We start from the raw sequence: 24,490 nt of genomic DNA on the forward strand, positions 1-24,490 counted from the left end.
CAATTGACAGTTACTCCGGATTGCCAATTAGTTTGTATCTCACTATCGATCTCAAGTCAGATCAGAAAGGTACAAGAACAACACCAGAAGCACGTTGCCATACTTAATTAAAATGGGTTGTGTTTACAGAGACATCATCTACAGTGTGAGTTTTAAATTGTCAGAGTAATACTACACACTTTATTCAAATTGACTTATCGCTGTTTACACCTTCAAACTGTATCTAACACTGTTACAGCTTAGATTAGGGCTTTGTTCATAAAACATTTCGCATATATTTTGATAAGCAAATAGAAACTGTACTATTGTGCTTCGGAAAGCTCGAACAAAAATCACAAAAACCAAACAAAAAGGAAAACCACACAATTTCAATTATACTCTATTATACAATCAACCATAACAATTTCATAGCAAACTCTTTTATATCACAAACCACCCGATCCTATAAGGTAATGTGTCCCTCTAGTGTTTTACATTTGCACACAATTCCAAATAGGCCGACTCTCACCATTACAAATTGAAGTGTCTATTGACTTGATAAAAGGTACAGTAAAACCAAATAATTCCCTCTGGATTTAAAATACCAACTCTTACCCCAAATACAAACACCGTCTAGTAAAAGTATTAGCCGATTCCCATAACATGTGAATGCTTAAAGGCCGTGGCTATTGTGAGCTTTGCATACTATACATCCTGGGTACCTGGCAAAATCACCCTACTATCGTCCCTTGCTCGAACTTGCTCTAAGATGTAGTTATTTTTTACTTTAGCGCCCTCTTTGTCGCGCAAATTTGGAGTCTCAATTAATAATTGGGGGTTTGGCTATTGCTTAATATTCAGAGATATTGTCATGGACCTAGTAGTGGAGTCAAAGTGATTTTTTCAATTCTTCTTAAAGTTTGGGATTCACAAGTCTCGATGAAGAACAATAACGGAATTGGGTGGTTGTTTATTTCTAGTGTTTCATTCAGTAAATTCATGTGGGGTTTCTGTATGAAATTTTGGCTTTCGGGGTATTTCGGTCGTTCATGGAGGGCAAAACTGGGTGGGTTCTGTTTTGATAAAATACCTTATGAGAAAAATTCTGAGTAAGTAAAACACAGTGACAGACACTTAACTCTTCTTTAATTTTCATTACTTTAGACAATTTTATTTAAAACATATTTGATCAAACAAATATTTGATCAAACAAAATTGCTCAAGTGTTCATAGTTTGTAATTCCTGGGTACACTCCCGCACATAAAACCATATAAGGGGACACTATTGTTGTATCTCGAAGAACCTCCATAGATATAAAGAGTAGGGGTAACTATTCCCCAATTATGTTCCCATATCTAATATACCAAGGGCGGGGTCAAATCAAAGGGTGGACCTACATGATAATATTGACATACATGTACATAGTCCATTTCTACCGTGACACTCTACCGTAACACACTACCGTGTCACATTATGATCATCAAAGGCACAGGCTCCAAACTTTCCCTTAAAGGAGTGTACAAACTTTCCGATTGCACCTATTTATTTTCATATTCATTCAAACTGTCCCTACCCATGTTCCTGGTCCATGAGTGTGAGAACAACTTGGTGCTAAGAACCACATAGCCTTGTGTCAAGACATTCGTGGCTTGGACAGCTTCGTAGAGCCGCGATCCCAAGCGACTGGAATGGAAGACCAGACACCGAGTCGAGTGGATGTGCCATTAAATGCGTGGTCTCCCCCTCCAGTCGCTTGGGATAGCAGCTCTATGAAGCTGTCAAAGCCTTGAAAAGTACTTGACAAAAGGCTACGACCCACCACAGACCTCATGGATTCGACACCAACGCCAGGCGACATGAGTTGACTCACTGTATTTGTTTATTTATTTCATAATGCAAAGGACGTAATATTGCTTATAAATTAATTATTATCAAATCAACAGCTTAAATTCTATAAGCTTTATTCATAATTAGTGGACAGCGTTTCTAATTGTTTTCACGAAACTTCATCCACATCTGAACTTGAGATTCCTCGACCAGATATGGAGGACAAATCCACGCGTATGTTTTTCGGTATACCAACAACACGATGAGAACATAAATCTTTATTTTAGCAAATAAAATCCATGAAGAAGTGTAGGGGAAACAAGTTTACCACTGTTAAGGGCCTACAACAACTTAGTCAACTCCCACATGGTACATTTGAAGTACGACTAGTTGTAGCTCCTTCTGGTCCTTGCTCTATGTAGATACCAAGCTTGTTTTGGTCGTGAACATAAATTGGTCCTTTTCCAAATTAACCACGCACGGCTCCACTACTTAGGCTCTGACCACCCCGTTTAAAGCACTGATGGTACCTATCTAAAAGTCGGAGCAGAAACAAAAAACCGTGGTTTCTTAAAGGGACATTCCCTTGGACGTCATCACAGACTAAAACAGCGCCCTCACTGAGGTCATGACCTTCCATTGGTTAAGAGTTGTGCCTGAGAGTTGTACCTTTCCATAAATTGCGCATAGTGCATGGCTGGCAAAAATGAGGACACATCGCACCTTTAGGAAGGAATAATTGTCTTCAGTAATGTCGGGGGGGGGGAGGTTAGCAACTCTAATCCCTCATTACTACCAACATCAATAATCTTTTTTGGAGAATAAAGTGGAAACAAACACAAATAAATAACACTATTAAAGTAATTTGTGATGGAAATTATTTTCCATCACTCATGAAAGCGCTCTGCGTTTAACAACATTTATTCAGCATCTTAAAGAAGCTTTTTAAAATGCAAAACATAAACAAATATTATTGCATTTCGGAGAATGAAATAATAACCACTCCCAAAGCAAGTGTATGCATCAAGTAGCTTCGTGTCATCTGGGCGTTGGTGGCGCTATTTGGAATTTTTGTGATGACAAGTTTATATCGCAAAGTTGGACAGTCACTTGAAAACTTCCTATATCGAGCTGGAGACAGTCTGAGGTAGTCTTTACCCGCAGCTGCCCAGTCCCCTGTGTACAAAGAATATAAACATATGGATAAGAAACTTAAAAGACATTCACCAACGTAAAACACTTTTTTCAAAGATTTTCAAAGGTTCACAACTTGGGAAGAAGTCCACAACCTTGGTGAGATTCCAGCCCACTTTTCCCACGCTCCGTTGTCTTAACATTGTGCACTGGACTTACGAGTCGGACCATTGACAAATTCCAGCAATGAAATCAAACGAGTTATTAATGTACATCTCCACGAAGATAACCCATTCACATTTGAATAGTCACATACTATTGGGGATCGTAACGTTGTTTGAACGATAATATTACTCATATTACTAACAGCATTTGGTTGCCTTCGAGTTGCCCGTAAAAGTTGCATCGTGTGACAAGGCCCTTAGACCTTTCAGCACTAATCGAATAGCATACAACCTTTAATTGTTTCCCTCAACCCAGGCACACAATTGGAAAAAAAAAAAGAAAAAAAAACTTAAATAATACTGAAGTGTTGTTTGAAGCTTTGCATTGTATGAAGGATAAGAATATATGACACTGTATTATAATCACAACTTGTTTAAACATTAATAAGGACATTACACTGTGACATTGTGACAACAAGAGCATAATTTCTTGCATAATATTAACCTACCTCATCGAACTCCCAGACTGTTGTATCTCCCACGGTGCCACACTCTTTGATTAGCACCTGACCCATCATTGGTATAATACAGTATTTATGAACAACTAACTCGCCAGCAACGTTCAAACGAAACAGTTGGTTTCCGCCTAAACCGTGACAATGAGACGCCCCCAAGAGTCCGTTACTGCCATCGCGACCCATTGTGTCAAGGCACATATCGCTGTATAGGCCCCGTATCTGGAAAGAGTATAAAACGTCGACCAGATAAATGACTCTTCTTAGCATTGCCATTCATGCGCTCAGTGTTATTATCATGCTTTCAAGGCAAACTACGTGATTTACATGCTTTTTCCCAATCGGGAAAGTACCAATCCTTCAGAGAAATATTTTGCTCTGATGAAGTTAACCCTTATGAACATGCCCCATCTTTGAAATAATATACCGCAATGCATAATGGGAAACCGAGTACAGTTTAACAATAGATCATGCAACTACAAAATGATGTATAGCTGGGAACCGCATTAGCTTCAAAACCAGTGCTGGGTTGCTGGTGTCAGATGCAATTGTGTACGCCATGCAATACTGTCCGCTCCGGACACTTTTGCATATGCAATCGTGTCCGGGGCTATGCAAAAACCGTCAGGTGGACATGTACATGACTGTACATGTATGTGCGCTCGTTAGCGAGCGTGCATGCACTGAACCGACGTATGCAGCAATATTCACGTATTTTATGATTGCAGCGAATACCCAACGGCCGAACATTTCCAATGTCATTCATGACATGCACTTAGCTTGTAAAAAAATGGCGAACGTTTTCCGTCGACCAAGGGCGTTTAATTTACTGCAAGGACGGTTTTGCACGGGGGCGGACACAACTGCACATGTTAAACCGTCCGGCGGACACGATTGCATATGCAATAATGTCCTCCGGGTAGAATTGCATAGAGGACATAATTGCACGCGACACCGGTGTTGATTTGACTCAGATTTCACCAGAATCTTTTACGCGCCTACCATGCCCAATGTAACATGCTTTATGAATTATCTGTTCGATTGTTTACAGGTTAGTTAGATGGTGTGTGTTAGTTTAAAACTAGACAACAAAATAAAAGGTAAATAACACAAGCCGAAGTAAGCAACAAAACATGCACTGGCTCGAAAGGCAAGCAAAGCGCCCTCTTCCGTTATTATGCAAGAGCAAAATTAGAAAGGCACGATCTGAAAAAAAGAGGAAAAGACATATCTTACCTCTCCCCATAGTTTGTTGACTGGAGGTGGCGGGAATTTCTCTAATGTGTCAAAGGCGACTTCTTTCATGAACCAATCGAATGACTTGTGGCAGTGTTGGCGCCTGAAGCGGACTTGGTCTGTGATATTGCCGAAAGGTTTGCCGCGAAGCTCTGGTTGATTGGCATAGAAGAAATCAATGTATTCGTCCAGCCACACTTCGGCAACTCTCATGTAATTCTAGATTAAATAATCATCAATACCCTAAGTAACATTGGTCAATGCAAGAAACTATAGACAATAATATCTTTGCAAAAAGAGTCACCTTGTACATTTCAAGATCTTTCTGGCAGGCAATTTTATCACGTGGTATTTTTTACTTTGTGTTTTAATTTGTACATAAATTCAAAAGTTTAAAAGTAACAGCTCGTGCATGGAAACGAATCATTCCGCTTACCGTCTGAACGACAGAGACTCCGGTGCCAAGATCCGGGTAGGAATACGGAACGCCTTTTCTGTAGATGTGACCAACTCTGGAACACGGAACGAACTTAAGCTTTCCTCCACACATCCATATCTGATGGATGAATATTTGGTAATCATTGGACACTTTCGGAACAATTCTTTTTTTAAAGTTCACAGATTTACAAATAACTTACAGGGTTTACAGAAGATAATTTCTCTTGAAATATTATTCCATGAAATGCTTTACTTTTTGAGAAAACATTAAAACAATATAAATTCTCGATATCGAGAATTACGGATTTATTTTAAACACATGTCATGACACGGCGAAACGTGCGGAAACAAGGGTGGGTTTTCCCGTTATTTTCTCCCGACTCCGATAACCAACTGAGTCTAAATTTTCACAGGTTTGTTATTTTATATGTAAGTTGTGATACACGAAGTGTGGGCCTTGGACAATACTGTTTCAATGGATTTAATGTTATAATGGCAATGAAACTTACTTGGCTTTGGAGTACAGCAGCTTTCGATAATATAAAGCATATTTAGAACATTTCACTTAAGAACATGGTTATTCTATGTAAAAAGATATAAGTTTTGAAGACCCAAAAGTGTAATCTGAGAAGCGTTACTGTAGTAGCGTTTCTCATATTGTGTAACCCTACTACTAGGATTATTCTTCCTGTGTGGTGGACATTATTCAAAATAAAACCAAATAATAAAACATTTGAAATTGTATTACCTTGAAAGAGATTTCAAAGTTTTCACCGCCCCATATCTGAAGTCCGGGATCGTACCCTCCGAGCTCGAAGAAGTACGCCCTGTCAATTGCGAACAGTCCCCCGGCCATGACAGGTGAGCTGCGTGGTGAAAAGGGTGAGAAATGATGTAGAGAATGTAATGTGGTTGTTCTTTATTCTGATACTCATTTTCTCTTTCTTACTTTGCATTCTCTATAATGTGATAATCATATCAGATAAATACTATTTAAATGAATGAATGTTACCCCTTCCCAAAGTCAAGAAAAGATATGGCAAGTGTATTAAAAAGTTTTTCCACAAGATTTTCAAATCAAAATGTTATCAAATTTTACTTTATGAGAATTGGTAACACGTACACCCAAATCAAACAACTTCCCGAGCCGAACGGTTCACGTCATTAAACTAGCTTTTGCTCCACCTAAGATCCCTGCCTCCTAAACCCAAAACCCAGTTATAATTAAAAAGGGTGTGTTCTTTAAAAGACTGGAACTTTGAGGAAATTAAATCTTTAAAATAAATCGACAGGAACACATTTTCTGCTCAGTTAGGTTTTATAATAATCAATCTCAAGCGGAAATTGCTGCTTCCCAACTTTCCATCAACATAATGCTAAAAAGAGACCAGAAACTGGAGGGAAATAGGTCGTGCACTTTCTTTTAAGCTGTAAAGTCAACGCTGCCAACATTAGCACCTTGCAATCAGGGAGGTTATGCACAACAATCAGGGAGATATATCATCCTAAATTCGCAGAGCGACAAAGTTTCCACCAACGGGGAATTTTTTTTACTTGTTCATCAAAACATGGAAAGATTGTGGGATTTGAAATGTTGAATGGTGGAAATATAGGTGAGGTTTGCGGTAGCACCACGTGTCTTTTGAGTGACAAATCTCTATTGAGTAGTGATGATGTCATCCACCTGTTCTTTTCAGAACTAACCGTACTCAAAGAGATTTTTAAATGGTGCTACAACAAACCTCACCTAACGGAAGGATTTGTTTGTTTTCAGGGAACTTTCTGCCGAATAAGGGCGATTTTGCAACTCTGGTAACGTATTGCAGATGTCGAGTTGGCAATCGCTGTTGGTGAAACACCTAAATTCGTTTGAATAATGAAACTATCTCTAGAAACTATCCTGAAGTTACTGAAACTCACTCGTACGGCTGACTACTGTACTTCATTCCTATACGATCTTTGCTGTAGTTGACGTGTATGCGTTTATACCAGAAATCCCAATCGAAAGCACCTCGGCACAATCCGTCCATCTGAGGCCCGTAGGCGAAGGTGTCTGCTTCAATAGCATCCACCGTGGGGCACACAACTACCTTTCTATAACAAGGAATCAAGTCAATACATTAAAGTTATTTAAAGGCACTGGGCACTATATGTCATACCAAAATAGTTGTTAGCATAAAACCTTATTGGATAACGAGCAATAGAGAGCTCTTGAGAGTATAAACATGGAGAACGAATTTAAAAAACATTGTGAGTAATGGCTCCCTCACAAGTAACGTAGTTTTTGGGAAAGATATGATTTCTCACTCAAATTATATTAAAAGCCCGGTCTTAAAAATCTGAAAGCACACAAATGAATTTGTGCAACAAGGAGTATTTTTCCTTTTCATTGTTCTCTTGCAACTTCGATCACCAATATTGGTCACACAATTGCAATTTAGTCAACATGTTCACAGATGTGTTATTTTATGCATAGTTTGGGATTCACACAGGAGAGTACTAGTCTTTGACAATTACCAAAATTGTCCGGTGCCTTTAAGCAATAACACGAAAACCCGACTAAAAAAGGGCATGCTGTAATTTGGCTCCGGTTTTACAACCTTTTTTCAAAAATTGTAAAGACAAACGGAGCTGCATTTACAGGGCTTTATGGTTTTAGATCCAGCGTGCATTTTTGCTAAAACCTAACCTATTGGTATACTTTCAACTTGGTCAGATACCACAACGGAACATATCGTTAATAGCAATGTCTTATACTGTGAGTATTTCCGGACCAGTTATAGAAGGAAAGAGTTAAAGCTAAAGTGATGACAGGGTCTCTTAGAACGTTACGGGAAAAAGTATTTCTATAAACATGGTCCTTCCTTCCATTTGAAGCTCAAATGACAACATTCATTTGACTTTGACATTCAACAGCCAATAAACACGTTTGGGATTTCCTTTTTGAGAATTTAGACCTTAGGAACAGAAAATCAACAAAGCAACCAAAGGCAGCACAGTTGTGATCACTTTAACCATTTAGCCACTGGACCGCCCAGCCACCTAAAGCGATACACTGTATTATGCGGTAGGAGGAAACCTCGCTATAGCTTTTGTTTGTAGAAAATAAGAAACATCAAAATAAAACTAGGTCGTTAATAGTATGCCTACGCATTGGTGAATCCATCTAGTTATTTATAGATCATTATTAATTTGTCTCTTCACAGTTGACTTGACGAAGCTAATGATGATGAAATAATGTAGCACTTACCCAACAAAACGCTTATCAGTAAACACAAAGGAAACTGTATTTATCATTCATGGTTATATTGTCGAAAATTTATGCCTTCGCAAATAATCAGCATTGAGCCAGATAAAAGCCTTGAAAAGCTATTGTATCCATTTTATCATTATACAAGAATAATCGCCATAAATATTACCGTAGGTTTTTTTTTATTGTTCCCCAATGAGGACTTGTACAAATATTACCGAAAGGGTCAAAAATTTTGCGTTTAATTATAAATAATAAGCCTGGGCTATCTTTAAAAAATTTGAACTACGATTTCAGTAAAGTTACTGCAAGAATCTTGAAAAGAAAAACAACATTATTTCGGCAAACTCGGGCGGTGCAGGGACTAGAGGGTTAATAGACAGTTTCTGAAAGAATTTAAGAACTAAAGTAAACTTATACTTGCAGGGGAAAAAATCATGTTAAAAATTAATGATCACATTTCCGACATACATTTCTATATTATACGCCTCAAACACTCATCGCAGATCAAGCAGAATAGTCTTAATTATTACATCGCTTTGGATACAACATTGAGTTTTAAAGACTTGGGATGCCAGGGGTCACTTCCAAAAGAAGTGTACCAAAAGGCCACAGTTTCTTTGAACACTCGCAAGATATTGGCCTACACATGCATGTTCCTCTTCAAAGTACCTCACTATTTTCGCGAGTGTTTTCCACGAAAGATACTCTTCTTCTTTTTTAATTTCAAAGAGGGATATTATAACATAATAATTAATGGAAGTAGGAATTGCCAGGATTCAACCTTCGTAAAAATGTACAATGTTTGTACAATGTCGAGGAGAATGTTTGTTTTTTAAAGCAGTCGTGTTCTTTGCATTCTGAGGTCCGTCACCTGCTGTCAAGCAATAGCTTAATGCCGATTGTGTCATGGCCTGTGAACCCTGTTATGTTCCCTACACGAATGCAAAATATATACATTTTAAGGCGGTGGACACTATTGGTAATTGTCAAAGACTAGCCTTCACAGTTGGTTTAGATGGTTGATTTCGAGACCTCAAGTCTGAGGTCTCGAAATCAAATTCGAAATCAAATTCGTGGAAAATTACTTCTCTCTCAAAAACTATGGCACTTCAGAGGGAGGCATTTCTCACAATGTTTTATACTATCAACCTCTCCCCATTACTCGTCACCAAGAAAGGTTTATGCCAATAATTATTTTGAGTAATTACCAATAGTGTCCACTGCCTTTAAATGGCCTAGGAATGGTTTTTACAAAACGGCAGACGGAATGGTGTGTATTTAGGAATAGTATGACACAATTTTTTTCATCTATGACTTATGTTACCTACTAACGGCTATTTCAGCCAGTAGAGGCGGCAACCAGTTGACATTACATTCACAATGTGCGTCCAGGAACGTGACCACCTCCCCTTTGCACCGTCTGGCACCTGATATTCGGGACCTTATCAGACCATCACGTTGGCTGTTCCGGAACAGTCTAACTTTGCCTTCGAACTCAGGCCGCACAATGTAGTCATCCAACTGCCTTTTAAGATGCTCTGAAAGTAAGAGACAGGTTTATTTTAAATATGACCGTCTTGAAATAATTTAGAACGCCCTCTGCTGCTGCAACAAAAACAGCTTTTAGTGGAACATAAAAGAGGGAAAGTAAGACAGTTTCTATTAAGAAGTAATAGTTTTGAGCACATATACCTTATCGCAAATACTCGGTACGTACGTTTTAGGCGTGACACGAGGTGCATGCTGGTCTAGCAAGCGATCAAATTTGATTCCTTGCTAGACCAGCATAAACCTCATTGAACAATTTGCGCTTGCGGAATAAGTAATTGCGAAAAGTGTCTATTATGGCCGTATTCAAACAGTATAGAACGCCCTCTGCTGCCGCACAAAAGTATCTTTTAGTGGCACATTAAAAATGGTTTATATGAAGCTTAGCTTTAAGACTGTGGTTTGTCACGATAAGGTCCCTTCATCACAGATCACCCAGTTTCTTAGTCAACCCTGCAGGAAAACAGCTCCAATCCAGGCTCCACGGATAAACACTCCCAACCAATATAAATCATATCACAGTGCACAGCCGCGATTTTGACACTTCCCAAATTGAGTTTCCCAACCAAAGTTCAGGGATGTTTTTTCCCATGCCGAAGTAGCTTGGTGCAAGCGACACCCTAATATATACGTGATCTTTTTGATGTTTACCGAATACTAAAAAGCTAATTGCTGAATCATTGATCATAAAATGTCAACACAGGTGATTGTTACACGGCAGCTGCTCCCAAGCTCAATTTCCAATTTCGTAGATTTTAAGAGTATAACATTCGGTATCACATTAAAGTGAAATTTAGGTGCAATTGTACCAAAAAACATTCAACGTTGTTTCCCCTCAAAATTGTCTCTTTAACTTCAATATACGATTTAACAGCATATTGGTGCTACGTATAGGAATAGCTCTCATACTTAAACAAACGTAGCTCTACAATAACTTTAAGGAAAATACTTTTTACTGAATGTTAAAGCGACTTGTGAGTCACTGAGTGGCGGGTATGAAGCCATAATTATTAACATAGACTTGTTTAAACTGTACCGGATAATGAATACTTAATTTAGAATCCCTTGTCTACAGTTTGGGAATATCTTCACAGAGGAGCCACTGAATGACGTCAGTGAATAATATCAGATTCTATGTGAGCCATATAAGTCTGTCCCCAGACTCGATACTATCCCATTGACCTTATAATGCGCAATACAGGGCCCTTTCATGAAGCTGTTAAAATTCAACGAAGGCCGTGTTCAGACTGGCGACTCCGGCTACGGCTGTGGCTGTTGCTATAAAGGGTGTTGCTAATATTCTCTGCTTCAACCCGATGATCAAGCCACAGCCGCCAAGTCGGACACGGCCTTGTGTTAAGGGACTTCACAGAGCCAATTTCACAGAGCAGCCAACTTTGTATAATAACCAACTTCTACTTAACAGAAATAAGCAGTAGGATTTGAAACTTTGCATGGTGGAAATACGATATAGAAAGGTTTGCGGTAACACCATGTAATGACTATCTCTAATGAGTAGGGGTGGTTCTGAAAAGAACCGTTGGTTTCAACTCGACGTTTCGATCAGTATGCTCTGATCGTCTTCTGGAGAAAATAAGCAGGATACCAGTCAGAAAGTTTCATGTGACATGGTATTATGGTTGGTAACATTACTCTGGTGAGCAATATTGTTGTGCTTAGCTTATTTTTGTGCGTAAGCAGCTCTATAAAATTTGGCCCTGATTTTTGTAATCGACCAACATTGAAAATAATATGTTTGTGCTTATTAATATGCTACACAGCTCTCGTTTAATTAGGCTCAGATTAGTCAGGTCACCTTTATCGCTGTAATCATCCACCATGACGATCTCGTGCAGTAGGTGTGAAGGAGTCATGTTAATGACGCTACGGAGGGTTCGTATCAGGGTCGACCAACCCTCGTTGTGAAACACCACCACCACACTGGTGTTTGGAAGCTTCTCAGGGTAATGCCAGTATCTGCATCTGGGAAGGAGGATGAAACATTAGGGTCAAGATCAATGTTCACAAAATAGTAAAGTGTTAGGGCCTTGTCACAAGAAGCAACTTTTACATAAAACTTGGAGGTAGCCGACTGCAGTGCAATTGCGGGGTTAAACGTTGAAAACGGATAGTTTTGTGGTTATGCTGAAAACTGAGACTTGAAGAAAAAAATAACTTCCAAATAAGGAAATAAACACAACTTGCTTCAATCAACTTTGATCCTATATCCAACCATCATTCACTTTCACTCACAACACTGACTCATCCCAAAAAAGGCAAAATAAAATGTCCTTATTAAATTTGAAGTTCTCAAAAAGTGATAATTCCTTCCTATCCGATAGCTTTATTGAGTATAGTATCCGACAGGATGGTAATTCAAGTTCCTGTAGTATGTCACCTTTGTTTGTTGTCATTCCAACTTGCTCAAGTCAACATACACAGTCAAATATAGAATGTTTCAAGTACCGCCAACTAGCAAACACAATATAGCCATTGGAACTCAAAATAAAAGGACTCTCACGGGAATGGGACTTGAGTCAAGTCAAAGTCATATCCGAATAGCAAGTGGAGGGGAATTCCATATTCCTATCAATCAAAGTTTAACTAAAACCACAAAGCTTTTCCCAACTTGTTTTATCTGGGCAAGTTAAGAGTTTTCCATTTCGTATAGCCCTTATACGCGGTAACCCCTTTAGTTTTTTTCCTCCTCGTCAACCTTCAAAAGATGGACTCCAAAAAGATGGACTTACTGTGGATCCCGTATATCCGGCACAGCTCTGTCAAGTGAGATACGATCACTAACCACCATGTTGAATCCATAATCCTTGTAGCTCTGCTCGTAGAGGGCTCTCTCTGACGTCATAAGGGTGACGGGGACTCCATTCTCGCCTACTCCACGCCTCTCGGGTGCGCGTTGCTTTGGCTCGAAGTCTCCCGGTGTGTCTTTTAGTACTGGTGCTGGGTTATTTGACTTGGTGCTTGGAAGCTTTGGTTGGTCATCGAGGCTCTGGATCTCATTTGAAGGTTGGGGCTGTTGGGGTGACTCATCGCGCTGAAACAAATCAAAATTAAGACAGTTTTAAATCAATAGTGAATTCGTTGTTATTCTTTGTTGACGATTTCTTGAAAGTCTATATTAGTGTTAAATAATTTGCACTGGTGCCAATGGCCTTAAGCGATTTGATTGGGCAACAATGAAAGACAGTGTGGTATGCATTAGAGTCCTGTGCTTTCTCTGAAAATTTAGGTAGCATTTTGGTACATTGGTATATATTTGTTTTTTCCACAAAAGACATCAAATAACCATCTCTCTTCTGTTGCATAAGAATTTTGAACAAGTTAAGAAATTTAAATAATTATATCAGCTTCAAAAACAAAAACATCTTAGAAACTATGAGAAACCGTGCTTCCCATTGTTACAATTTCTAAAATGCTAAATTGCGCTTAATATTTCAGCACTTTCCCCTTTCAAATTGTAGCCATTGCTTACTTAAAAAAATAGATACTTTGTTTGTGGACGCAGGTGTTCTGAATTCGCCAATAGTGGTTCAAGTGCAAGCCAGTGACAAATTGTAAATGACACTACGCTGCTTCCCAGAGAGGACGCCTACTGGCTAGTCACGGGCAATTAAGTAGACATTGCTATATCAAGCCCATCGGGAACTGAACAGACACACACACACTAGAAATACTCATCAAGATTCACAAGGTGACACCGAGTTGTCAACGAGGAACTATGGAATAATGTCATTATCAATATTGACTGGTGCAAGTTGAATTGCTTCCCGTGTATTAATAATCCTTGGAGTCATTCTGAACCAGTTTTAGATGAAAGGGCATCGCTGCTGTGCTGAGAAGTGACGCCATTTTCATTTCGATCTAATTGAGTTAAGAGATGATACATGCTTCCCTTGTCTTTCTGTTTGACCCGATGCATTACGAAATACATAATGCAAAGGGAGCTTTTGACAAATAAATGATGTTTTGTTATACTTGTTAATGCATCCCACTGTCTATGCTTCATTACCATGAGCGATTCAACGACAAAACCTAACCCTATAATGAACAGACTTACGAAATCTCGAACCAGTTCAAGATTCTAACCAGTGTCTGGGTCAGCCTGACCCAGATATGAATCAGGCGACCCGGGATCCGGATCAATACGGGATCCGGATCAATACGGGATCCGGATCAATATTTTGACCTGGAAATTTTTAGACAAATTCTAATTTCACTTAGACCTACACATGGTCTTTTAACTATTCTTACTGAACAGGTCACTTCCAGTCAAGGAATAGAAATATTGTAACTGTTTAAAGGCAGTGGACACTATTGGTAATTGTCATATACTAGCCTTCACAGTTGGTGTATCTCAACATATGCATAAAATATCTAACCTGTGAAAATTTGAGCGCGATCGGTCATCGAACTTGCGAGATAATAGTGAAAGAAAAAACACCCTTGTCACACGAAGTTGTGTGCGTTTAGATGGTTGATTTCGAGACCTCAAGTTCTAAATCTGAGGTCTCAAAATCAAATTCGTGGGAAAAAGTTCTTTCTCAAAAACTATGGCACTTCAGAGGGAGCCGTTTCTCACAATGTTTTATCCCATCAACCTCTCCCCATTACTCGTCACCAAGAAAGGTTTAATGCTAATAATTATTTTGAGTAATTACCAATAGTGTCCACTGCCTTTTAAAAGTAAGCAACCGCTGGTGAAATTACGTTTACGCTTAAACAAATTTTTCTGCTAGAGTAAGCAAAAAAATGTGCTTACCGTTAAGCAAAGCTATGAAATTGGGCCCTGATATGCCACTATATTTATTCATATTTATCTACTTTTATGTACAGGTGAGGAGACACAAAACCACAAGAGATAAAACAGATTATGGGGAGGACAGATTACCCAGAGTAAGTACAGCAGTTATCCACTTATGAAGCCTGGCTTAAAGCCATTGGACAAGGCCCACACTTCGTGTATCACAACTTCTATATCAAATAACAAACCTGTGAAAATTTGGGCTTAATCGGTCATCGGAGTCGGGAGAAAATAACGGGAAAACCCACCCTTGTTATCGCGCGTTTCGCCGTGTCATGACATGTGTTTAAAGTAAATCCGTAATTCTCGTTAACGAGAATTGATATTGTTTTACTGTTTTCTCAAAATGTAAAGCATTTAATGGAATAATATTTCAAGAGAAGTATTTCACCACTACCTTCTGTAAACCCTGTAAGTTATTTGTAAATCTGTGAACTTTTTTTTTTGTTTCTGTACCGAAAGGGTCCAATGGCTTTAATACACCGTCAAGTTCAACCACCGCCATATTAGATGGGACTGATTTTGACCATACATCATCATTGGTAAATTACCCTGAACAGTGTGTACCGGGCACTGAGTACATGTTCTCCGCCTCAATGTCATTTTCGATTCAACTTTTAAGGACAAAACATAACCTAGATCTTAAGACTCTGTTTGCTGCGTGTTCCATTGAGAACGAATAGGCCAGGGCCCCACAGACACTTGGAGACTGTTTCCTCTAAAACTTCACAAAAATACGCGGATGCATTTTCCTGCACAGTTCAAAACAAGAGAAGGGCAATAGTGGAGTGGCATGGTTCTTGCGAGTCCATTATTATTGTCATGGCCCCACCCATTTCCTCATGCTCAGCGTTAATTATACTCACACCCATTTCTTTCTCTTTCAAAATATGGTTTATGTTTTGAATGTTATGTTATGCTCTACTTTAATTATAGGACTATGTTGCCCAAAGCCATGCCCTTCCTGACATCTTGAACTAGACGGCGTCGTTAGCCCACTTTGTCTTAAATACATTTTGAAGGCAAGTGCACTATACAGCTATAAGTTATAATGTTTATAGGCTAGTTTTGACTTCCTATGGCACTTTAAGAGTTCACAAACAGTGTTGTTTTCCCAAGAGCTGTGTCAAGGTCATTTATCAAATCTTTCCAGGTGTGGTGTAGAGGAAAACCAACTAGCAAAACGAAGGCAGTGTGGATCATTCATCATTATCACCCAGACCGTGATGGAGAATAGGAAGGTGTGCCGTTGACAAGGGCACAAACCGGGGCCAATGTACATTATTAGTCTCATCAGTTTGATGGAGGCTGGAACCATTCCTCACTGTCGCGTAAATCTATAATGGTTCCTCCTTACTCTTTGTCTCAACGAAGCAAAATGTACGTCTTTAGGGCCCATTGCCTACAAGCTCTGCTCCTAAAATGGCTCACTGTGAGATATCTTATTTATTCTCATCTTGATGTATATGTTTACTGTATTGTACTCTCTAAACTGATCGCTCTTGAGTGATAATGTACTATATTTATTGATACTGTGGAAAATAAAATGAACCTTGAAGCTTGAAGGGTACCTGTTTATCACCTCACCAAGATTTCTTCTCACGTTATTAATTGAGTTCACATCGGTAGCTGTCCAAGCACTTGCAAAGTGATCCACCGGTAAAACGCACAGTTTGCACAAAGTGCATATTACTCAAGTTTGTTAACTAATTGGGATCGGTTGATGATTGATTGGCAACAACCTTCCAAATATCCATGAAAAGGCAGGTATTTGATAAGTACATCAAGCCTGCCCTATCAGTACACAGTCATATGAGACGGTGCCGAGAAATGAATTGCCACCAAACCTTTGACAAAATTAAAGGTGACAGAGAGTGTAACAAAGAAGTACATGGTGACGGATCTTTAGGACAAAATAAAGAAATAAATAGTGTATAATATTTATATTAAGACCATTAAATCGAAGAAGTGGAGGTGGACAGGTCACCTGTCAAGGAGGACAACAGGTGGGCATGCCAAACAACCAACTGGACTCCAAGAAACCGAACAATGAAAAGAGGGAGACTAAACAGGCGGAGAGATGAGCTAAGAACATGGTGGTATTTCTTGGCAACAGATGCTCATTATTGTCACATCACGGTAATTCATGTACACAACTTTCTTCGAGTGACTATTCAAACTTTATATCCAGCTATGTATCTATGATGTGACTACGATCACTCTTACAACAATCTGTCATCTCAAATTAATAACCTGAAAACTTGAAAGGTTCCTGGAAGCACTAATGATACCTAATTAAATCGTTCTTGCAGGAGCTAGAGAGGCATATGAAGCCGCCATCTGCAGACGTCTAATATTAAAGGCAGTGGACACTATTGGTAATTACTCTAAATAATTTTTAGCATAACAAACTTCTTGGTTACAAGTAACGGAGAGCTGTTGATAGTATAAAACATTGTGAGAAACGGCTCCCTCTGAAGTAACGTAGTTTTCGAGAAAGAACTAATATTCCACGAATTTGATTTCGAGAGCTGAGATTTAGAATTTGAGGTTTCGAAATCAACATCTGAAAGCACACGACTTGTGTAACAAGGGTGTTTTTTCTTTCTTTATTATCTCGCAACTTCGACGACCAATTGAGCTCAAATTTTCACAGGTTTGTTATTTTATGCATATGTTGAGATCCACCAAGTGAGAAGACTGGTCTTTGACAATTACCAATAGTGTCCAGTGTCTTTAAACATTTAGACCTATATCTAGATCCGGCACAACATAACTTTTACCAAAAGTATGTCAATTGATGCTTTTGTAGATCAAGGGTATTATGAACTTGTGAGGACAATTACTTACTTCCCCTTAGTACCAATGGTAAAGTGTAAACATGTCACAGCAATCATGATTTCTCACTTAATGTTCTCCTTTCTATAACATACAATTACTACATCATGACGTTGAAGGATGCAGACTTTGGTTTCCTTATGTTTGGTTGGCTTGAACAGACGCACACTCTTACCATGGGTACTAACCGCAGTCAGGCACGGTGGTCTTTCGAGAACAAAAAGTATATTTATGACCAATGTATTGGGTACAAGGGCAGACCTATACATGTAAGGCTATTGAATCACAATTTTAATCTTACTGATTTTTCCAGGGGCATACAAATCGGCAATCAAAATAGAGTTGGGAGAATATAATCTGATGCCTGCGTATATATAGTTTAGGCCTGGAGCGTATTTTGAGAATTGAGAGTTCTTCAACATCGTCAATTAAATTCTCATTTCCACGGAAGACGGGTATATAGACGATACCCTCTCCTTTGTGTTTAATTTGTATTCCTATGGTAGTCAAAATCCTTGTCACAAAATGATGACGTATTCGAGAAGTGAGTAGGTTTCGAAATTACAAATGTATATATCTTTGATTGTATTGCTCTTTGCAGTGTACAAATAATTACAGACACACAAATCCCATATCATAGTCAAATTTTTTGTCACAAATTGAGGACATTCGAGAAGAACGTAGGTCTCGATATTTAAAATGTATCATGGATTGAATTAGGCTCTTTGCAGTGTTCAGATAATTACTAACACACAAACATACAAACAAAACATTATCAATCAGGTTTATTTTAAATGAACCTTCTCTGAATCCAGGTCGGGTGTATGTGATCGCGTGTTTGGGGCTCCGAATTCACATCCTACGGGATCCTGGGCCTACGCCAGTGACGCCAAAAGCAAGATTTATAGTAAACATTATACCGGACAAATTCTTAGCAAATGCTTAGGTTGTGATCCCAATCATAAATCGCATGAGCTGAAAGGATCATATTTTGCAGTTCAAGACCTTCGTCAAATAGACGGTGAGACACGCTAAAGAGAGATCCGCACAGGATCATCCCCAGTCCCCTCCCCCTTCGTGAATGATTCGAGAGCCCATAGGGGTGCATCGTGCCTAAAAGGGAGACACCATGGACATTTATCATATTATTTTGTATTACAACTTAAAGGCACTGTACACGTTTGGTAATTGTCAAAGACCAGTGTTCTCACTTGGTGTATCCCATCATAAGCATAAAATAACAAGCCTGTACAAATTTGGGCTCAATCGGTCATCGAAGTTGCAAGAAAATGATGAAAGAAAAAACACCCTTGTTGGACGAATGTATGTGCTTTCAGATAGGAATAAAAGACTTCTAGCTATAAGAAGTCTTTTATTATTAATTTAGTGAGAAATTTCCTCTTTCTCAAAAACTATGTTACTTCATAGGGAGTCGTTTCCCACAATGTTGTATACTATCAACAGCTCTCCAATGCTCGTTACCAAATCAGTTTGTGAGTTAGTATTTGTTTTGAGTAATTACCAAACATGTACATTCCCTTTAAAACCATGTAACAAAAAACAAAAGAGCAACTGACTGGATGGGTAAAATTTGTAAGTAATTTTAAGTTGAACAAGAAAAATATTCTGATAAGCGAGTGAACCTGCGACCTCCGGATTGACGCGCCGGCGCTCTACAAACTGAGTTATCTATTAACCTTAATGTTTGCGGTCGGCCTATTTTGGCAATTATGTTTTTTGATAATATAATATACAGCGCCATCAGTAGCACTGACCTAAGTAGCCACATACAATTGTGGAATGCCGACATTGACTATGCGGTTTGTTTTGGTTGTCTATTAAAAAATGCAATTTGGCCATTCTTCATTTCTGTTAGAGTGTATATATTTTATCGTTTGTCCCTGCACTTTTTTTTACATGATGATGGATGCGAATCAGCCATAAAACCCACTTACTCGACATTATTAACAGGCCTACACGAATGTACACGAATGAGGTTATGCAAGATACGCTCATTAGTGTTTGACAAGGCCTCTCGCGTGGGTTGGATGCTAACATCCTATAGCAGGGTATTCGTATAAATTATTTGTAATTGACAAATAAATAATAAAACAATAAAAACCATTCTTCCAAATTACATGCTAAAATGTAAACTCAATTTGATGTTTATAACTAACGGCCAGAAATTTGATCCAAAAATTTCGATATCACTTTTTATTAACACTAATATCCAGTAAAATATTAAGTAGGTCCATTCTTAGTGTGTAGGCTAGGCCGTCACAGTAATTATCAAGCTAGAAAAGTAGTGTTTAGACCTATGTCACTGAATGGCATCACACACCATGCAGTCTTGTCAGTACGCCTGCATGTTTGTTTATGATGTTCACATGTGATTTCCATTTCTCTGTCAATGTTATAAACATAATCTCCATCATCGTGACAGTGCAATCTGGTGAAACAGCTATCGGTGATAGCTGAGGCCATGCCCTCAAGATCATTATGAATTGACAGTCCCAGTTTCAACAAACAATATTGCTTGTTTTCAGGCAATGTAAACTTTGACATCACATAGTTAAAAAAAAAAAGAGTCATATTTTGTATAGAGATTGCTTTAGTCTGATTTGTTATCAATTTTTCATATGAAGTATGGGGCAGCTGATCAGCTGTTGTTTCTTAACTCTTGAAGTTATGTTGAAGTTGTGACACAAAGTCTCAAATTCCTCAAATGACCAGTGCAGTATTTCGCCTGCCAGCTGCCAGAGAGGTCATGGAATGTATGCAACGCCACTAATGTCACGTGATCTCTGCACATACATCTTTCCTTGTCACAGAAACCCCCTCGAAACTTGATTGAGCTAAACTCAATAAAGGTTTCTTTTAATTTAAGTTGCAGTTCGAAAGTATAGAGAGAAAATAGTTTTCATTGTCTGTACTAAAAATACCCAAAGAAGAACCAAAGGTTGAATCAAGTCAACGAGGGTTGGTACGAGATCCTCTTCATTTTCAAGATATATCATCAAACCAAGCTGTGCAAGAAATAGTCAGTGGACACTATTGGTAGTTGTCAAAGACCAGTCTTCTCACTTGGTGTATCTCAACATATGCGAGATAATAATGAAAGAAAAAACACCATTGTCACATGAATTTGTGTGCTTTCAGATGGTTGATTTCGAGACCTAAAATTCTTAGACTGAAGTCTCGAAATCAAAAAAAATACTTCTTTCTCGAAAACTACGTTACTTCAGAGGGAGCCGTTTCTCACAATGTTTTATACTACCAACCTCCCCCATCAGTTATTCGTTACCTAGTAAGTTTTTATGCTAATAATTATTTTGAGTAATTACCAACAGTGTCCACTGCCTTTAAGTAACTTCTTATACAGCCTACAAATCACCACTTAGTTTACTGGCATACAACCCAAAGTATTATACATCATATCGACGTCACTCGGATGTTACAGCAGTTAAGCGTTTCCGAAAATGCCAGCTAATTTAATAACGAGGAAAGAGTTTATTGAAGTTCAGCTTATTGTAAATGTCGGTTATGAAAATAAATACGCAAGGCCTGCCGTCAATAAGTGGGTAATCTTAACTTTGTAACCCCAAACCCCAAAACGTGCACTCCTATGTCTTCTGGGATATATAATCTAAGACGATGTTCAACCAATGACCTTTAAACTGAAATTGGTAAGTTTTTCAATGTTAATTTAGCTCATGCTGGTCACAGATATCTCAAGTGTGGGCCATAGTATGATAAAACCAAGTCAGTGCCAAGCACCGGATAATCAAAAATAGTGTATAGTGCCGTATGGCAATCATTAATGTTAACTTCCTGTCAAGGTAATGTTCGAGATATTGTATACAACCTGTCACTGTCTCAACTCCCCCCCCCCCCCCAAAAAAAAAAAAAAAAAAATAATAATAATAATAATAATAATAATCATAATAATAATAGGTTCACACACATGCCGTTCAGTAATGGGTTTATGTTGCTTGCGGAGGCTCAAGAGGGAACCAGTTTCCGGATCGAGGGGGGGGGGGGGGGGGTCAGGTCTGGGACAACTGCCGGGATCCGTGTTGATTCTGACCACAAATTATTTAGAGTGTTTCTTCTGTCAAAATGAATGGTGCTTTTACACACAATTTCCCGATAAAAAATGGAAAAGCTTTGATCAGTTTGCATTGTGACAGACCTTCCCGGGTGGACTGGACGACCTTTCACACATTTATTAATATTTTCCAGAGACTTATAACCCGACATCCCGAGGTTCGTTTCCGCTTGGCGTTACAATAATAAACCAACACATCAATCGAAACACACTTTTTCATGTTTTACATAAACTGCACCGGCCTTTTCTCCAGTCTTGTTTGTGTTTTCATGTGAGTGAATCATATTGTGACAGGACCGTTATCAGTGCTATTTTAACTGGAGTATATTAACACTAGTATATACATAGGCCTATGAGAGAATTCCACGATAAGAGTTTGAATAATAGTACTTATTCAATGACAATTTTGTTATAATGATGGGGAAAGATAATTCATTTGGGTGATGAAATCTGTTTTGGTTTACTGTGTAAGGAGGGGTTTACGGTAAATCATGTGAATATCTCTTTTGAGTAGTGTTTGTTCTGAAAATAACTGGTGGTTAAACGACTCAACGTTTCGACCAGTATGCTCTGATTGTCTCCATGACAATGCTCGGGGAACGGTTTTAAGGGAACATATAGAGTTTAAAGAACAAGGAGATGTGGAACTTATTAATATGAGAACATAAAACTATGCTCACATTAGTTTTCCTACTTGTCAATAAAATAATATACCTGAATGAGTGCGGTGTCAACATGACTCTGTTTCCATGGTAACTGTCTGTCACGAGGGTGCATCATTTGCAAGAGTCGCCCACCCTGGATCGCTCCGGGATCAGAGAAGGGGGCCAGGGATGGGTCCCTGTTAATGATCATTACCAGTAATGGGGCAAGTGACAGCAACAGGAGGGTGGCAATCACGACATGCAACGGTCGTCTGTCCCGTCGACTCAGTGGCATCTTGATCAACTCCGAGATGCCACCTTTTCACTAATTCGTGGTACGTGGTATACCGTAAGTACAACAAATAAAAGGCACTTTCCTCAATGGTCGTCTCATATATAGTTTTCACCTCCGAAACATCCAAAGTCGGCCGGACTGTTAAGCCGTTACCTGCCCCGAGTGTCGCCTCTTACAGACTAGGGGCGGTGTGCCTGCTGCCTACTGCCTGCTCCCTCTTGGCTGCTGCCCCAGGGAAAATATAAAACACAACCAATTCTGCTCTCCGCGTTCCTTTGCGAATACAATCCAAAGTGATCCACGGAGTTTAGACATCGATTTTTCAAACAGACTAGGAGATCATTTCCGGATCCTTCCCTCGGCGACAAACTGAAGATTCAAAACACTTAGCGAAGAAAGGCTCCTCTAATCCAAATGCTCAATCAAAATATCATCCCATTGGAGTGGTGCAATGATGCACTTTAAACTAACAGCCAAAAGACGGTGTTGTCCATTGTCGGTTACGCATTTGCTTGTTTTTACAGCTGACTCGATAAATAATTCCGAACTAAAGCTGCTGAGTGAATATCTATCTATTTATTATCCATGACCCGGAGCAAATCGGTATACGTCAGGCACTCTTGCACTCGCATCCTGGCATCACCAACTAGTAAATTCCAGACCGCGTACAGGCGATTGCTTTGGCAGACTTTTCCGTTAATCTCACGGTATGGTATGTCAACGGCGAGCGAGGAGTTCGATATCAACTGCCGATATTGGTTTAACATGAAATGAACTTCACGCTCGTCGTAATCATAACATAGTTCACAATCTGGTTTGTATACGATCCCAATGACCCAGTCCTCTCAGTTTTATGTCATGAATGTGAATGTGTGATAGCACGTGGTGTTTATTTGCCTTCGAGTGGATATGGATGGGGAAGCTATTTACAGTATCAGAGCCGGGTGACCCGCTGGGGTCACAGCGCCTGTCAACCTCGGGGTGCAGCGTGGGACTGTACGGCGGGCTTTCTCGGTAGTGCGCAGTGAGCAGCCCGCAGTCCGCAGCGGAGGGTGTCAATTTAATACTCTTTATTTTGTTACGGTACAGCATTCGGGCCTCGAGAACATCCCTACCGAGAGTAGGTGTTTAGGGGCAATTTGCGAGTATAACCAATAACGTCCTAGCTCCGCTAACAACCTAATCAAATAAACTGAAACTTCACACAGATTCCTTACTTTAATCTCTTAACCTCACAAATTATCTGTTTAGCATCAAATCCAAGTGTGGCAGCACAAACGCATGGAGGTATTTTAATTGAAAAACCTTAACATTCCACTTTTGAAATGGTAAATTGGTAATGTGGATGGGATCCAGCTGCATTACACTGAGATCAGGACCCGGGTGTTCAGGAAGCGAGATGGTGTACGACACTACCACTGCGGAGCTGCTCGTGGGCTATTTTATCACACAGTAGGCCACCACTCTCTTCTTGGAAGAGATACATTGAAAAAGTTAACCCCATTCCTAGATTCTTTCTACATAGAATTCACTTTCTTTGAATAGTCCCAAACTGTTTGATCTTTTCACTCGGTTACATGTGAACTTTCCTGTAGCCTTGGTAAGTATAGTAACACTGTATGTTATGAAGAGCCCATCCACCCCTGGCAGTATGGTTCACCTAGAACCTGCCCGGACGATCACGCAAATTA

At 39.2% G+C, this 24,490-nt stretch overlaps 1 protein-coding gene across 2 annotated transcripts; it reads right to left on the bottom strand.

Annotated features, from left to right (window-relative positions):
- Positions 1 to 1,123: 1,123 nt before the first annotated feature.
- On the bottom strand, positions 1,124 to 23,704 carry LOC117289296 (N-acetylgalactosaminyltransferase 7-like). 2 transcript variants are annotated; one of them, XM_033770362.1, is made up of 10 exons: positions 22,575 to 23,704; positions 12,846 to 13,147; positions 11,912 to 12,078; positions 9,872 to 10,085; positions 7,215 to 7,388; positions 6,043 to 6,160; positions 5,293 to 5,412; positions 4,857 to 5,075; positions 3,615 to 3,842; positions 1,124 to 2,983 (listed from the first exon to the last, which is right to left on the bottom strand). In XM_033770362.1, the coding sequence occupies exons 1-10, from the start codon at positions 22,797 to 22,799 to the stop codon at positions 2,846 to 2,848; spliced, it is 1,905 nt and encodes a 634-aa protein (XP_033626253.1). In that variant the 5' UTR covers positions 22,800 to 23,704; the 3' UTR covers positions 1,124 to 2,845. The 2 variants fall into 2 exon arrangements, with proteins under 2 accessions (XP_033626253.1, XP_033626262.1); XM_033770371.1 differs by lacking the exon at positions 7,215 to 7,388.
- Between the last annotated feature and the right edge of the window lie 786 nt (positions 23,705 to 24,490).

Source organism: Asterias rubens, chromosome 1 (genome assembly GCF_902459465.1).
Source record: "Asterias rubens chromosome 1, eAstRub1.3, whole genome shotgun sequence".
NCBI lineage: Eukaryota > Metazoa > Echinodermata > Asteroidea > Forcipulatida > Asteriidae > Asterias > Asterias rubens.

What these genes read in the sequence shown, in the direction of transcription:
- LOC117289296 (XM_033770362.1), bottom strand. Translation starts at nt 22,799, where the DNA reads ATGCCACTGAGTCGACGGGACAGACGACCGTTGCATGTCGTGATTGCC. An exon ending in TTGACACCGCACTCATTCAG is followed by an intron (nt 13,148 to 22,574) that starts GTATATTATTTT and finishes GATTTGTTTCAG; the next exon opens with CGCGATGAGTCACCCCAACA. An exon ending in TCAACAAACTATGGGGAGAG is followed by an intron (nt 3,843 to 4,856) that starts GTAAGATATGTC and finishes TACTCTTTCCAG; the next exon opens with ATACGGGGCCTATACAGCGA.